The 16958-nt window shown below is 37.9% G+C and overlaps 1 protein-coding gene across 3 annotated transcripts in view; it reads right to left on the reverse strand.

Annotated features, from left to right (window-relative positions):
- Nucleotides 1-998: 998 nt before the first annotated feature.
- LOC118406150 (endoplasmic reticulum resident protein 44-like) overlaps nt 999-16958 on the reverse strand; it is a 16927-nt gene continuing 967 nt past the window's right edge. Inside the window, exons 2-14 of one of the 3 annotated variants that reach the window (XM_035806031.1) lie at nt 15608-15680; nt 14486-14525; nt 14020-14089; nt 10560-10596; nt 9072-9256; nt 8559-8674; nt 8203-8260; nt 7170-7286; nt 6594-6705; nt 5930-6071; nt 5373-5504; nt 3702-3765; nt 999-3294 (exon numbers count right to left, since the gene is read on the reverse strand). In XM_035806031.1, the coding sequence (XP_035661924.1) occupies nt 3184-3294; nt 3702-3765; nt 5373-5504; nt 5930-6071; nt 6594-6705; nt 7170-7286; nt 8203-8260; nt 8559-8674; nt 9072-9256; nt 10560-10596; nt 14020-14089; nt 14486-14525; nt 15608-15680 (1257 nt within the window). In that variant the 3' untranslated portion in view covers nt 999-3183. Of the gene's footprint in view, nt 3299-3701; nt 3766-5368; nt 5505-5929; nt 6072-6593; nt 6706-7169; nt 7287-8202; nt 8261-8558; nt 8675-9071; nt 9257-10559; nt 10597-14019; nt 14090-14485; nt 14526-15607; nt 15681-16298; nt 16375-16958 lie in introns of all 3 variants that reach the window. The other 2 variants (XM_035806033.1, XM_035806032.1) reach the window with 2 other exon arrangements.

Below are 16958 nucleotides of genomic sequence, written 5' to 3' on the forward strand. Positions count from 1 at the left end.
GTTTAATACTTTCCTTTATAAAGCTGACATCATTGATAGCAAAAGAATCGTTTGGCTTGCGGTGTATGTTGCAACCTAAGTTTAACTTAATGATGTCATACTTATAAAGTTATTTATTGTAAGAATCATGAGGGTTGTGTTTCTAGTTGTTGTACAAATGCCAATACAGTAGAAGCCGCTTAATTGCACGGCCCATTTGCCAGTAAGTCTTACCAAAGACTATGTCTGCTAATACCCGTCACATTATCCACGATGTGTGTGTGTGTGTGTGTAGATCCACACTTTTAAATTGTAAAGTTAATTGGGAATTTGTAATTATTATACTTTGATTAATGCACGTAGGCTGAGCTTTCCTTCATACTCTCTTTTGTACCTTACGAGGCAATTTAGTCTACGGACTACGAACTTGTATGACTTTGTGTGTGTTGATAAATAAACCAGTTCTCTCTCTCTCTCTCTCATCTTCGGGCATACAGCAAAGTCAGCCATATCTAAGATCGACAGAGGGTTGCGCGTATTTTTCACATGAAAACCGCCTGTCACATATAAGCCATACTTTGTACCTTGTACAATTGTTGTGCAATAAAGTTATTATTATAAGCGAGGCTCGGGCGATTGCCGCAGAATCGTCGTCCGATCTATTTTCGCGAAATGTGACAGGGGCATTAGCACTCAGCTATTGGGTATGAGCATGAGAGTACAGCTGTTAATCGGAATGACCGGTGCAACCCCAAACAGTGCAAGTCTCTATACCCCTAGTCCCGGTTCTTCACTGGCTTGATTTTCTAATCCAAACAGCCTCTTTGGTCCACTGGTACAGTAGCACTCCAGTCAGAAGCTCTGAGGAAGATGTCTGAAGGGCATCAAAACGTATTACTAAGTAGGTGAGAGACATTTCTAGTTGTGTGAAAGAAAAATCTAATCCTTTGTTCTACCCACCCGATGAAATAATTTTGAGAAACAGAAATACGTTCAACAATGAGTGACCCACACAATTGTTTGTAGAGAGAGTGTCTGCATTTAATTTTCATTTTTGAATGCAAAGATATTCCACATTTAGACTACCACCAATTCTGTCTCTAGGATGGTACACCTCTGACTGCTAGGTCATTCTTTTTTTCCATAAAAAGATACAATACTCTATCTTACTACAGAAATTTTACAGATGCAAGAAAACTGTGGACTTTGAGAAAGGTGTAAGGTGAACTCCCATTCTATACACCAGGTGTGTTAAGACTGTCACAATAAAAAAAGGTAATTTCAAGACATCTACTACTCATAATTCTCAGAAGCACACTTCAGCTATTCAGCTGTTCAATACACTCTTGATAAGGCTTCAATAAGCGTGTTCATGGCTCAGAGTGCGCATGTCTTAGCGTGTTATCCAGCCGTATTATAGCTCCCGAGTCTCTTCTGTCCTCTCTGCAACTCGGGAGCTATAATACGGATGGATAACAGGCTACGCATGTGCAGCGTATTGTGGGTAATATGTCAAAGGTCAAGGCCCCTAACTTGTAAACAGTTCTCTCTCACCATTGCCTTGATTTGTATAACAATTTCGAGACGTGATGTGTATACATGTCAGGGGCTTTGACCTTTGACACATTACCCATAGTTCCTGGCGCTGCGTATGCGTATTTGAAACAGTGGACATGCTTATCATGCCAATTTTCTCATGTAACAGTCTTAGGGCACCCGGCGGATCTAGGAGAGTTGGCATTGCCATACAAAAGTTGAAGGTACTCTTTTATTGGTTCTGAGACACTGTGTACCATATTGACAAGTAATTTTCTACAATGCCATTTATTTATCCACCATCATAACAATTGCAAAGATACCTTTTACAAGGTACAGCACTACATGTACCTCTTCCTGCAAAACACTTTAAAGACTGTGTAAAATGTGGTCCTTCAAAAGTGGAAAGCTAACACTTTAAATTGTAACCTACTGACTTCTTCCTAACGTTGTTTGTGTGGCTTTGGGAATGATCATTTTAATGATGTTTATCCATTCACATGTAATACATGTGTCAGTGAAAACATACATAGGGCGAAAGTATACAGTGGGGGGGGGGGGGTGACAGTGTTTCAAGATTTGAAACTGCTCTCCAGATATTCCAGCAAGCTTTTATTTAACACCACTTTCAAATAGTTGGGCAGCAATCGAGTATACCCCCTAGTCCCCGTAGATTAACACTGACAAATGCATACTTCGGTTCAAATTACAATTCAGCATTTTGCATTACCGGTACATAGGAAAATGCATAGGAAGATGCATGAAGTTACACCTAGGGAAAAAACGTTGTGTTTCCTGTTTCAGTCCTGAACAAATTAGGGTCTGTAGGTAGATTATTTTCTTTTTTTTTCTTGTATTTTTTTAGGCTGGCCAAAACTCTTGTGATACATATTACAATACAGTTGAACAAAGTAACTGAAATGCATAAGGACACCTGTATTTCAATGTCAAACTTTAATTTTGTGCATAAGCGATACATTTATCCTTCATTAGATAGGACAAGCAGTGTTTTTACTTCAACAGGAAGCAGGATGAATAAAAATTCTAACTGGCAGCTATGTGACTCCATTGACCACCCCCCAAAAAATCTCTAGGGTCAGCAGGTTTTTCTAGGGTACGTAGAGAAACAGGAAACACAACATTTTTTTCCTAGGCTCTATTCACCAAATAGTATTTAACTGTACCAGCATCTGGTTCTAGCATAAATAGCACGTCATTCTAAGACTCTGATTCCTAAATGTGAAGTGTTCTATTTTTGACAAAAATGTTTGCAATGTTTTATCTGCCGGCATTCTAAGAACATGGGAGAAAAATATACCTCTTCCAGCAACTCCTAAATTGTCCTCTTAAAACAAAGAAACAAAAAATACAAATTGTCGTTATGACATCCTTATAAGGAAAACAATCTAAAGTTGCAGCAATTTTAACCAAAAAAATTTACATAAAAAACACGTTTTCGACATAAATTTGAACAGTTTTTTTTGTTTTTAAAGCAAGAAATAGTATTGAGATGTCAAATCCCTCTCACTCACTATCCAATTTATCTTCTGTTGTTCCTCAAGGAACGCTTAAACAAATTCAAGTAAAAGCCTTCAAGGCAAAGAGCTTTAAAGGTATATTTTTCCTCCATGTAAACTAGGGACAAAGAAAACAGACACTAGTTAAGGTTTAGAGTTCATCCTTGAGTAAAGTGTATCTGTTCTTGCTCGGCGCCAGTTTTACAAACTGACTCTCGGGCGGAGTGGTTGGCCTCTTTTCTTGTGGGGCGGAGCCACCTCCCTGTGCAAACACAAATAAAAAACAAACAATCAATTTTGCACCTGAATCAAAATTAATCTTCCTGTGTATGAGCTGTGAAGATATGAATGAATGAGTGTACTTGAAGCTTTGCAAATGATACAGAAGTATGATAGTGTATTTGTACATCTTTCAACAGCAAAAATATTAACTAAAAGGTGTATATGGAAACAAAACATGTACAAGTTAAATACTGAAGAAAAGGGTATATCACATTTCATATCAATGTTTAGATGTTTCGTTTGGTGCATTTGGCACAAACTATAGTTTGGGTGAAGTGATATCTGTGACTTTACATTTTTCCTTACTGCATGGAATTGAAAAATTGAAAAATTAGAATAGGGGAAAAACAGGGAGCTTTTTGTAAATAGACTATCCCTTTGTCTTACTTTCTTTACGGTTGGATGCTGTCCTGGGTCTTTAGGCAAAGACCCAGCCTGTCCTCCTGAAAGCTGCGTATGGGGTTTTAAAAGACGCCATTTAGTCACATAGTTACACTATCTACTATGCTGAATTGATAGTTTATTGGGGAGATAAGTTCTTCAATGTGGTTTGGAAAAGGTTGGAATATTTGGGATGCTTGGAAAAGTTTTACTGTGAAGATAAGATCTTCAATGTGGTTTGGAAAAGACTGGAGTATTTGGGATTGTTGGAAGAGTTTGATAGAGACAAAAGTTTGTGGCAGGTCCAGAGAAGGGGGTTTGGAAGTCTTGAAAGGGATGGGTGGTGGGTAAACATTTACTGATGTGTCAATTTGACATTTTCACAGATCCCATTGCATACTGGGAGATACAGGGCACTATGGGTAATACAGCGGAAAATATCATCACAGTGACCATGACAGGGCTTGCATTTTGTGTCTGGTATAATGTACACTGTCAAGGTACAAAAATGTTGTAACAGTAATAGTAGTAGTAGTAATATCCAGTATTTGATTATACTGCTTCTGGGATCCCTGACACAAGGGGTAGGCAGCAATCAGCTAGTTTTCACACCACGCTTCTGTGCAATGATTTTATTTGCCCGTTGCATTACCCACATTGCCCCATATCTCCCATCATGCAATGGAATCTGTGTGCTATATACTCTACTCTACAGTCAATAGTTTGTAGCGAAAGTACTTGAAAAATGTTATCATCTGAACTGTTGGAAAAGAATACGTAATGGTTTAGTTAAACACGATGACAATGCCTTGAATTTCTCTTCATGCACATACTGCATGCCATTTGAAGTAGAAAACGGGGAGATATTTGGTTACAAAACTCACAGAACTGGCTTTCGCATCAGTAGTTGGTTTGCCAGATTTTTCCCTACCAGTTCCCACATCTGTACCAGTCTGTATAAGTGGTTTGTGGGGTTCGTCATTGGTTTTATCATTGCTTTCTTTGGAAGGGTCTTCAGGTTTTTCTGGGGTTTCTTCACTATTTGGTGCCTGTACAGGTTTAAAGTAAGGGTGGAAGGATTTTAGGTTTGTCCTGACTTTTGGGTGCCTGTTTAAATTTGGGTAAGATATACCTCAAGTTTTTAGCGGTGACCTTTTTTCTATTGTCTTATAAGAGAAAATATATAGATTTATTCACAGGATTTTATTATTAGATTTAAGTTGGAATATACAACGCCGAGAATACCCAAGACGTTTTCTTATGGATCTTCTTTTAATCCAACATTGTACCTTAAATTGTCACAAAAACTGCAACACTTAAGCAAAAGAGCTTTCTTTCCAAAACAATCTTGGCTGCAGTTTAGTAGTGATCGTCTAGAAGAAACTTGAATAGAATTCTGAGTACGTGGGAAAGGACATTCACAACCTCAAGCCAACCGTTCACACTTACACCACATTTTCAGAAAAGACGCTAGTGCAGCATAGAATTCTGATATGGAATTCTGTCTGTGTTTCAACAACGAAGTTGGATAACGTGTATTAGGTTGCCTCTTTTTTTGGGGGGGACAACATGTCAGAGAGACTGTAAGCTGGTGTGTTACGCCGAAGGGCAGTTCTACCAGCTATATAGATACAGATACAGAGAGAGAGTATTTTATAGGATGAAGTACAGACCTGTTGTTGTTGTTGTTGTTGTTGATCTTGTCCGGCTATCTGAGGGGGCGTGGTTGGGTCGGGGCCGTGGTGGAACTCTCTGTGCAGTTTTCCAGAGTGAAGGTCCGCACAGAACTGTTTCAACTTTCCAGGTACACTGTAAATAGAAGTTAAAAGAAATTAATTCATATCTCTACTTTCATTAAATTGCAAGATGTAGAAAGGAGGCCATTTACAGATGGTGGGCATTATGAACTTCCTGGCACATTTGAGCTATTGCTTATGTCATGCATCTGCAAGATCACATGTTTACAAAGCACAAGTCTTTAACTCTCGCAATGGAAGGAGACCGTTGTACTTGGACTGCAGTGTCCAATACTGTGCCCTAGACAAAGTATATAACAATTCACTGCCCCTATGGTGCTAAAAATTGCTATGGGATCTTTTTTAGAAATTGCTATGGATCTTTCAATACTACAAAGATCAGTTCATAATACAGTTTAAGTGCTGCAACTCCCTTTTCTCCAATGAGTCTCCACTCATAAGTGCATATATGTTTACAACTGATACAACTGTACTTACTTCATCTGAGAGATATCAGGGAACAGGTACATGTGTCTGAAGCTGTCTATAGCTAGCACAGGCAGGTCTTTGGTAGATTTCCCCAGATGGTGCAGGGGGTGGGTAAACTTTGTACCATCTGCTATCAGGAAATTGATGTTTCCTAATGGAGAGAAAAAGTAAATTTTTAAGAAGCGAGAAGAAGCCGAACTTCTATGCTAGACTTATGATACTAGAGTTATGATACTTTAACAGTCTTCAAAACTGTATATACTGGCTACACATGTAGTCACTAGACTGTTAATGACAAATGCTATATTTGTAGTACAGACAATGACAATGACTATAGTCAATAGCTTGGTTTACATCAATGCCTTGTGGTTACACTTGTTGACTAAGAGTAAGAATCTAAAGTTCTGGGTTGGAGTCCCTAACAGGCCCCAATGTTGTACTCTTGGAAAAGGCACTTAAAACATATTTGTGTTGAAACTGGAGTGTTACGTCCTATGGTGGCTTAAAAGTCATGCAATAAAACAAATAAAGACAAAAAAGAGGGTCCTACCCTGAGTGGATCAAACCTTACAGTCCGTTCTTACGCAGCTTCTACTTGCTGTACAAAACTGGAGAGTTATACTTGATGGCGATTTACTAGTCATGCAATAAAACAAGTGAAAATGGATGGTACCTTTTTCGTGCAGAAGCTCTCTGCTAACAATCTGGTTAAACTTCTGAACAATGTTAGCGTCATCAGGGTTGTGGAACAGGATAAGGAATGGCAGGCCTTCTTCTGTCAGTTCCTGAATAGAAGGACAAAGAAAAATTATATCAGAACACAAATACTTTGAACATGTCATAACTTAAAGTCTTTCAATACAATAACAAAATAAACTCTTTCTTTATTTTGCAAAGAAGAGGGAAGACAATTACATTAAATTATAACTTGACATCTTTTAATTCAATACAAACACCGATAGAGAAGAGGTGTCTGTTGGTAGTCAGGGTTGGGCAAGTTTTCTAAAATTCACATGTCCTATCGGCCATAGAAATTACTAGCCCAAAATTCAAATGACATTTTCCTACAAATTTTCACTTCCAGTAAATTGAGTAATGGAACTCTTTTGTAATTGTTGGCTTTATTTTTGTGTTGACTAATGCTTGATACCATAAATGTCAAAATCTCACTCATGGAAAAATCTTACTTCCGTAGGACATGCACTTGCCTGATCAGCGCTCAACCCTGGTAGTAGTGAGGATCACTTACCTCCCCATTTTCGAATGTGATCTCCCTAACCAGCGGCACACACTTGTCCGTTGTCCAAGCGGTCAGCAGGTCCTTGTTGACAAGAGAACCCAGGTACACCATGTCCTGGTCCTTAGTCTGGGGTAGGGAGGACATAGGAACAATACATAAAACAACCAAGATTTTTACATTAATGATGGTTAGACATTCAGGTAAACAATATTCAAATACAATTCAATCTCTACAACTTTTTTTAGTGACACTGAAGAAGAGTGATGGTAGTCACTCAAAACATCCGGAACTAAATCTCCATTTTTTAATTAAATCCTGTTGTAGCGACTGAATTGTATTTGAACAACCAAGATTTTCTACAAATATGAAAACTTATATAGAAAATATGACCCAGGAAAATATCAAAATGGGTGAATGCTGTTTTGGGCCGAGATATTTGTAAAATAAATAATTTCTTTCAGGTGTATGTGCCATGACATTACTATATCTGATTAAGGATTAAAACATAGCAAATCACCATTTAGTATAAAACTTCATAACACAGAAACTGTGATTCTATTTCTTAGGTTATTACAACTTTGATGAATTTTCAGATGCATTTTAACATAAAACATTTTACAGGACTGAGTTGAAGTGAACTTTTCTTGACTTTAGTGGAAAATGTGTTGGTAAAACATGCTACAAAACACATACCCACTGCTCAAATGTTGTGTCATAGATAGGGTAGAAAAGAATGTTTGTATTGTAAGTATTTACTTTTATCTTAATGTACGTAAATCATATACATTACAATGTATATACATAATAAAACTAGCACAGAAACAGTATCTACTGAATTCGAAGATAAAAGAATTACAACATTCTCCACTTGACTTTTTCATGTAGGAAACTTAACTACAACACGTTTGCATTGAATACTTTTGCTCCTTTTTTGGAGACATCCCAAGGGTGGAGGTATTATTCATTTTAACCATCATTGAAGATTGCATGTAACTGTTAAATAACACTACCATGGACTGTAATGAAAAAATGAGAAACATACTCTTGGGGGTCTGAAAATGATGTTGTCGCCAGATATTCTTTCCTTCTTGGATATCTCTCTGTAAAAGGAAAAAAGGAAAACATGTATAGGGTTAAGTAGCAGGGAGACGATTAGAACATGTTTGGCACTGCATTTCACACAGCAGCACAACCTAGCAGAAAAAATTCCACACATAGAGTAGTATTAACTTCCTTTTTTTTCAATTCCAATATTTTCTTGTCTTTCAAGTGATTGAAATACGTTAGAAGCCAGTTAATTGCCCAACAGAGTACCGCACATTTCTGTTTATAGTAGCTCAATTAAACGGCTTCTACTGCATAAGAATAAAACCTAACCAGAAAAGTTTCTACACTTACCCAACAGCCACAGAGAAGTCACAGTCGTCCCTAAGGTTGCTGGCGACCTGCTGGAAGGTCTTGTACTCGGGGCTCTCCTTACTATTGAAGTACCCAATGATGTTTCTCTTCTTACCCTGAATAGAAGAAGAGAAGATTATGAATATTACTTCTTTAGAAAATATGTCTTTGCAATTTTGACAGTTCTGCCTGATAAACATAAATCAATGTAAATTCATTCAAGGTTCACAGTACTGGAATCCAAAGGATCTTCGAGTTAGCAGTTAAAACAATGATAGTAGCCCAATGGAAGAAAGACCGTAAATTTCTATGCCAGGTGAAAGCTTCTCATCACAAGCATTTCCATTGTGAGTACCAGTCAAATCTCTAGACTCTGACCGTAAATTTGCTGTGTGAACTAAAAACAAAAATTTCAGAATTCACAGTAGTATTTCCTTCCTTTACAAACAAATTAAGAATTTAGATACAACATAATTTATAATTTTCGCCATAAGGTGTCAAAAGAACACTTACATCGATGTCGTTGAGCTCCCTGAGGTCGTTGACCTCCCGGATATTACTCTTCATCTGTTCTTCGATGTACTCCTTGAAGGCCTCGACTGACCTCTGACCCCTGTACTCACGTTTCTGCACCCGACCATTACGGAACAGCTTCAGGGTCGGATACTTGGAGATGCCGAATTTCTGAGCAACCTCCGCTGGAAAAGTATCAAAAGGCATATTTCAAAAAGCTGTTTACTATATAATAGTCAAAGTCATTCCGAAATGGGCTATGAAAATGTTCTACCCTTCAAGCTAAAAACTGTTTTGGACACTTGAAAAAAGTTAGACAACGGTTACTCGTACTAACATAGATGGACAAATTCACTACACGGGCACTTTAAGGCCTGTGACAATTTTGGTCCAACATGAAATTCGAACCACTGCGTGACCTTAGGTAACCCCGCCGGGCCGGAGCGTTTTTAGAACGGTCCAATGTCAGTATCTAATGTTACATTGCGAAAACAGGAACTTACGATGTATGGGTTACACTAACTACTTTTTAAGACTTATTAATATTGAGTGTTAAAGATATTGATCTAGTATTTATCAAATATCGACATAACTAGAAGCGGTTAACAAAAGGGCACCCCCGCGAGAGCTGCAAGTGGTACAGTCCGAACATGGGTTCCGACCTCCCGGGGTGTGGAGTGGCGGGAAAACAGCGAGGCGCTCATACTTCAAGGAAACAGCAAAATAATGCTATAAATCGATATTTCTAGCCCAAAATAATAGTATGGCAGTTGACTGATGCCTTATAAGGCTAACTGCTTGCGAAATTTCGCATTGATACAACAGCGATTTAACAGATACAGACATAATACGTTCATATTTTACCATCGGTTTATGTTACGTACAGTCAAACATGTCTTACTTGGACGCAGTTCTTGTAGGGTAAGTAGTGTTTCGTCGGCCCCTGCCCACATCAGGGCACCAGTTTTATTACGAGTTTTGGGCAGATTTAGGTTCATTAAGCCTTAGACCTTCAGAAATCAAGTGGGTCTTCTTGCAATATCTTTCATTTCCGTGGCTGTATAGATATTTGTACGAAAAATACCAAAAAATTGTCAAAAAAATCTGTTTTTGCCCCAAAATGAAGCCTTACCTAGGTATAGCGGCAAGATCCCCAGGCATATTAGATATCACAGAGATATAATCTATTACTCCAGAAAATATGACTCAGTTAGACAATCATTTCATAGTGGGCACAGACCCATTTTAATAGCATCCCTATTTTTTACCAAAACATGGTTTTTTAAACCCAAAATATTGAGGATCCACAATTTTCTTGTCATCATATTTTGAATATGGGTGAATTACGTTAACTGGCCAAAAATTGTTGAAAACAGATGGTTACATCAAAAGTTATGGCCATATAACTGCTCGACTGAGAATCTACAGGTGTCACAGGCCTTAAACTGCCTGTGTAGCAAAATCGATGGATGGATGCCATATACTTACTTTCTGTGTCACAGTTCACTTTCCCAAACACAACGTTCTAGAAAAAAAAAAGAAAACCACAAAGTTAGTACTTCTGTTATAGTTATACAGCCATATAAAAGTCTACTGAGGATGCCATCCTTTGCACTATCTTTGCAAGCAAAGAACCAGCCATCATCATCAGTTTTATTTTAAATAGTATGATGCAAAGCAGGGATGGTAATGTTGATGATCACTTGACAAGAGCATGTACTTTTACATACACATACATGTATGTTTATGATATACAATAATATTGTACATTGTACAGACATTTAGTGGCCACTATATATCTTGTTGTTTTCTTTAATATCATTAATCTGAACATAAAAACTTTGAACTATTAAAACTTTAAACTTTAGACTTTTGGGACTACCCTAAAGATCAATAAATAAATAAATAAATAAATAAAAACTATAGATGACACAGAATCTAAAAAAATTCATGTATATACAATGTATTTGTAAATACAGTGGAAGCCAGCTATTTGCAATACGCTTAGTCGCAAAAATCGGTTAGTTGCAAAGAATTTTGAAATCCAAAACCATTTCCCATTGGCGCTATTGTTTACAGCACCCCATATTTGCAAAGCCCAAATCGGCTAATCGGGAAAAAAATTCAAGTTACAACGCACGTTAACCCCGAAATATGCCAAACAAATCACCAGAATCAGCAGGAATGAACCAAAATTTTCCCGTATAAAGATATCAGATCGCCAAAAGTATAAAAACTGCCTGTTTTGAGTCCGAAAAGGCCGCGATTTCTATTCAATTTACGGCGCTAGCGCGCGGCCCGGCGGTTGCCGCAGGGAATCATGGGATACTACACATGACGCCGCGTCCGCCATCTTTGTTTTCGTGATGGAAATGTTTTGAAAACTAGAAAGGCCGACATTTGCTTGGGTGCAAATACAGCATATTTCAGCCATACCCATTCCCACGCAACATTGGACTGTTCCAAGTCACCCCTGCGCAAAAATGCAATATTTAATGTAAGTTATCCCCAAAAGAGAACTAATATTGTGAATTGATTCCATGTCAAAACAGAGCTTGCCCAATATGCCCCGGGCCCATATGGAAGAATATAATCTTCCACAGGAGCGCCTATGCATAACTGATTGGTTTGTAGAATTGCGGCAGCTCCTATTTTTCCGAGAGTGAAAAAAAAACGCATCTTCCATTCAGAAGATTTTCGTCATGAAATTACATGACGCCATTCAACAATTTCCACTTCGATAACTAGGTCTAAGTACCGTCATAATCTCCTTGTGATGTGGGTGCATTTATTATTGCAGTGAACTTTTTTTTAAGCAAGTAGGGCATACGTTTTAATAATTGTCAGGTGCAGGTACTGTGTAGTAGGAGTGTTGTTGTTTTTTTCAAGCTAAAAACTTCAATCTTCTTCTTGTTTTGTATGAGCCATTACATAAACGGAGACGTCTCGAAATTTTACAAGAATTTTACCACCCTGTCGTTTCATTTCTTTTCTGAAAAATCCCAGGACGAACAAGTTAACTTGATTTGGCTTTATCTATATATTTCATTTTCCTTGGAATTCTTTGTTAAGTATATGCCCCTGCATACCACTGTTAAATTGTTTTACTTTGTATGCAATTAGCCATCGGACGTAATCTTGTCTGAGTGTTTCCTGCTCGTAGCGTGCGAGACCTGGAGGATAGGTGTTTCTACTTTGTTCGGGGGTTTCTTTTCGGAGGTCAGTGGTGATACTCTGGTATTGAGAGTGTTTTATTGGGCTCAAACTCTGGCAGTTTAAAGTTACTTACAATTTGAATGTACAAAGTTTACGTCAAAAAAGAACAACAACAGCACTAACGTTAGAAGTACCTACATTTGTTCGGGGAAAAATACATGCATTCTCGCCACTGTCAAACTTACGTATCAAAACTAAACGCAAGCCGTCCAATTTTCCCTGTCCAAATCTGCCGAAAATGATTGATAGTGCCATGCGGAATGTTGGTAAATTCATCGACACTAACGTTCAATGCACGCGTACCGTCCGCTACCGCTCAAATGACCCTGTCTGAACTCCAAATCCTCGCAAACTACAATTTCAAACCCGGCAAAGGGGACCATATGGCCACTGTAAGGCTGTAATATGCATCTGTTTGTGTATATACTGGATTGCAAGGCCCCGCTTATGAATATTAACTAGCATTCGCCTTTCTCGTCGCTGATTGGCTGGCGTCCATAAAGTAATTATCTCTCGCTCCCCCCAGACCGCTGGCACCTGGCACGTGTGGGCTCTGGGGTCACTGGAGTTCACGGCAGGAAGCCGAAAGAAAACCAATTTCCCCTCAGAAAAGCGCTGAAATTAAGCATTTTAAAGTAGTTTATGCCCAAAATTTTACTTGGATCATTTTACCAACTATCTAATGCCTATCTACACCAAATTTAAGGTCATTCCATTGTAATTCAAGGGAACAGGGGGCCACAATATACTGTTTTGGTCAAAACATGACCTTTAAACTTCAATAAAATCATTTTAGAGGCAGATATGAAAAAAATGAGAAAACAGCACCTCGGTATTGACCCACTTTACCCTTGTGCCAAATTTCAGGTCATTCGGTCACGGAACGACGGAGATGAATCGCTTTGAAGATTTGACAGGAGAAAGAAAGAAAGAAAGAAAGAAAGAAACATTACGAATACAATATATTTCACCATACCATATATGGTATGGCTGAAATATAATGACGCTGTCGACTGTGGCAAAATTTCAGTGTAATCTGTGGACATCGTAACTGGAAAATTTGTAGATATGAAGATTAACAGTTTATTTATGCGTTATTCATGAGTATTTTCGCCTAGTACATAAAGTTTGTCTGAAAACCAAGAGCGTTTTCGTCCTACAACGTAGCGATGTTTTTCGTCTGTGTATCACATGTCGACAAATCTTACGTAGTAAGCGCGTGCACTGTACCCTTGATCAGTCCTCTATTAATCAAAACAATTGTTCATTTGGCAAATTTAGAATACGTTTGCATATGTACCTCGTTTTTTTTCGGTAGCTTAACGTGTTTTAGCAGTGTTAATTTCTTTGTTTTCTTCAAGCCGATACTATAGACGAAACGTAACAGATCTTTTGATGCATCGCGATTCGTTCTTCGACACTAAAATGTGATAACAATATCACAATTACCGATAAAAGATAAATTTGAAGCTGAAAGTGGCTAATAATTATATTTGTGGAGTTTAATGAAATTATGGACTTGATTATTTGTGGTAGAAATGATTGTGTTGTATTCTTTGTGTCAATGCGTGCGATGCGTTCACCGATGCCCCCCTCCCCCATCCCCACTCGGGTCATTTCGAGCAACATCTTTTAATCGGGAACGCCGGTTAGTCGGGAAAATTTAGCTGGCAAATGGCCTTCCCTAATAAGCGACTTCTACTGTAGCATAGCACATGACTGCCTAGCTCACCTGGATAGCTGCAGGTACAGTGTTGGAGGCCTCCTCAAACACTGGCTCCAACATCTTACTAAACCGGCACCTGTGGTAAAAAAAAGTCAGAATACTGTAAATTATGAAATATCAGCAACAGTTTTATGTCCATAGTTTTCATTCTAAAGAAAAAAGGTATCAAGCCTTCCTAAAAATCTACAATCTACAGCTATCATTCAATACACCAAAATATTACATTTTACCACTAACTGACAAACATTATGCCAAAAAGCAACTCAAGCAACTAGATATGATTTTAGAAATGATCAAACGTTTCAGTACTATCCACTATTTTTTATAAGTGACACTAATGTGATCTGGGAGAAACTGGTCTTTTCTACCCTAACTATGACTGCAAAGAGGCTGAAGACAATTTTGGATTCCAATAGTAAAACATTGTTACCTAAGTACATGTAGTTCATATGACACAAATGACGGTACTTACCAATCAGCATAGAAGTTGACAAACACCAGCTCATTGTGGTCTGGAGGGAGAAAAAACAACAACAAACTAACAATAACATCCATCATACCTTACTTTAACCCTTCAACTCTAGTCTGAGGACAACTATATTTATGCATTATATATAACTTTTGGCGTAAGAAGGGTTAAAAAAAAATGATTTAAGGATAGTGTATCTTACAAATACAACAAACGTTTACTACATTAGTATAGATGTACTACATATTACATGATTACATATGACAGAGTTTAAGTAGGACAGACAATGCTTTGCTGTTACTATTAGTACATGTACATGCGTTTTAGTGTTTTTGTAATTAATATGACTTTTACAATCTCTATGTAGTACATGTATTTGACATACGCAGAATGTTTCACCCGTGCAAGACAAAAGATTACAAACCATGCTCAGCATGCAGTAAGTCAGATCATTCACAAGCATTGAAAAATTAGTAGTGTGAAAAATTGTTAGCTGTGAAGTTAGAAATAATGTAGTCAATTCACCAGTAGTAAGTGACAGAGATGGAACAAACCATTAAATGTTAATCATAGGGGTGGAACTTGGAAGTGCAATTTTTTACATAGAGCAATCTGAAAATCTTTTGTGAAGTATACTCAATACTATTTTGAATCGATCTAGATCAAAGTATTCTTTTGATGAAGAATAAACATTTGTTACAATGGCAAAGGTATGTGTCCTCATTGAAAAGTTTTTTCCAAAACCTTAACAGTGTGCTTTTTCCTGATTCAGTGTGATTGGCTCTGAGTTCTTATACTGGCCCCTGATTGGCTAGAAACTGTTCACTGCTTCTACTATGCACATGTCAATCAACAGCTTCTCCAAGGGGGGCAATGGAGGGGGGCTATTTTTCCAAAGACTGGAAAAAATGAGAACTCCTATATTTTGAGGTATAAATTATATATATTAATAACAGTCAAGAACTGTAATATCCAGTTGATTAAAAGAATGAGAAAAAAATGGCTCTTCACTTTATCTAAATCACAAAAACTGGTAGTTTTTAATCAAATGGTAAAATGTCGACAAAAACTTATGACCCCTTCCCCTTGGAGAAGTAGCTGATTGGTGCACGGCTCAAGACTTACTGAGGACGCCGTCAATATTGTTCTTCTGAAGGATAACTGCCGAACTGTCTGTCGGGTTCTCGAACAAAGTGGCCTGGGATCGAGTGGGAACAGAGGAGAGTGCATTCAGTGCAAAGAGCAGTGTGCACTGCACTGGGGGGAGGGGGGTGGTGTCACTGGTCACTGGTACTTTGTTGCTGCTGTTTTCTTGTTTGTTTGTGGATCTTAAAATTTGATGTGATAAATACTATTACCATTCATGAAGACTTGTCAGAGTATCCAAATTGTTACAATTTGTGTCAAGTTTTTTCTTTGGTTTCAAAGAAAAAATCTCCGGAAATTTGACAGTACATTTTGAAAAATTTGTGGTATTTCAAGTTCACTGTTTCTGCAGTTACCTGACTTGCTGCAAACGCATTACACCAAATCATACGCCTGTCTTCCTTTCTGTGATACTACAGTGGTTTCAAATGCAAACTCAGAGATACTGCGAATGTTTGTTTTTTTCAGAGGACTGCAAAATTTATGTCCTGCAAGTGCAACTTTGACCAAATCTACAGTACTTTTGGAATACTCAGATTCAGTAGTTTGAAAGGAAAGAAAAGAACAACCCTCCAACAAACCACCACAAGTCACCCCACCAACCCAAGACCCTCACCAGTGCAGCATAGAGGACACAGCTACACCACAGAAACATGCCCGTTAAACTTACTCAGTACATCCTCGAGGTTGGAAATGGTCATAGGTACTGTCCTGGTGTCTGTTGGATTACCAAACAGAACGGCCTGCTTTGAGTAGGGGGAAAGAAAACATTGGTTAGAGACCCACTTGGAGTAGGGGGAGAGAAAACACTGGTTAGAGATCACCACTCTGGAATGTAATCCAAGAAAAATGTTTTGTCTTTCCGTTCAAACAAGGGCGTTCAAACGAGGGCAGTGTACCTAAACATAACGTCAGATACCAGTACAGAGGTTTACTACTAATACTGGACCTATACCTGTGCAATTTGATAACGTAATTCGTAGTCTTCAACATCAAGTTTACAGAAATAGTGAATAGAATGTTCATTTGAACTTTGTTTAGAAAATATGTCATGCATGAAAAAGTGGGTACTCGACTTCCAAGAATCTTCCACTTATCGATTTGAAAATTTTCATTTTGTGTGTACACGTAACACCATTTCTGCTACTTTGATTTTATTGCTATTACATTTTTATTGCTGATCTTGAAAAACAAATTAATAAAACCAAAAAGAATGGTAATTTTATCAAAATTCACATTTCACATTTGCAGAAAAAGGTGAAAAGGTTTTTTTTTTTCAAAAGTCTTTCCCTCATGACAATATGTTCTTAGTGGAGCTTTCCTCAATATC

The sequence above is a fragment of the Branchiostoma floridae genome, chromosome 18 (genome assembly GCF_000003815.2).
Source record: "Branchiostoma floridae strain S238N-H82 chromosome 18, Bfl_VNyyK, whole genome shotgun sequence".
In the NCBI taxonomy this organism is placed as follows: domain Eukaryota; kingdom Metazoa; phylum Chordata; class Leptocardii; order Amphioxiformes; family Branchiostomatidae; genus Branchiostoma; species Branchiostoma floridae.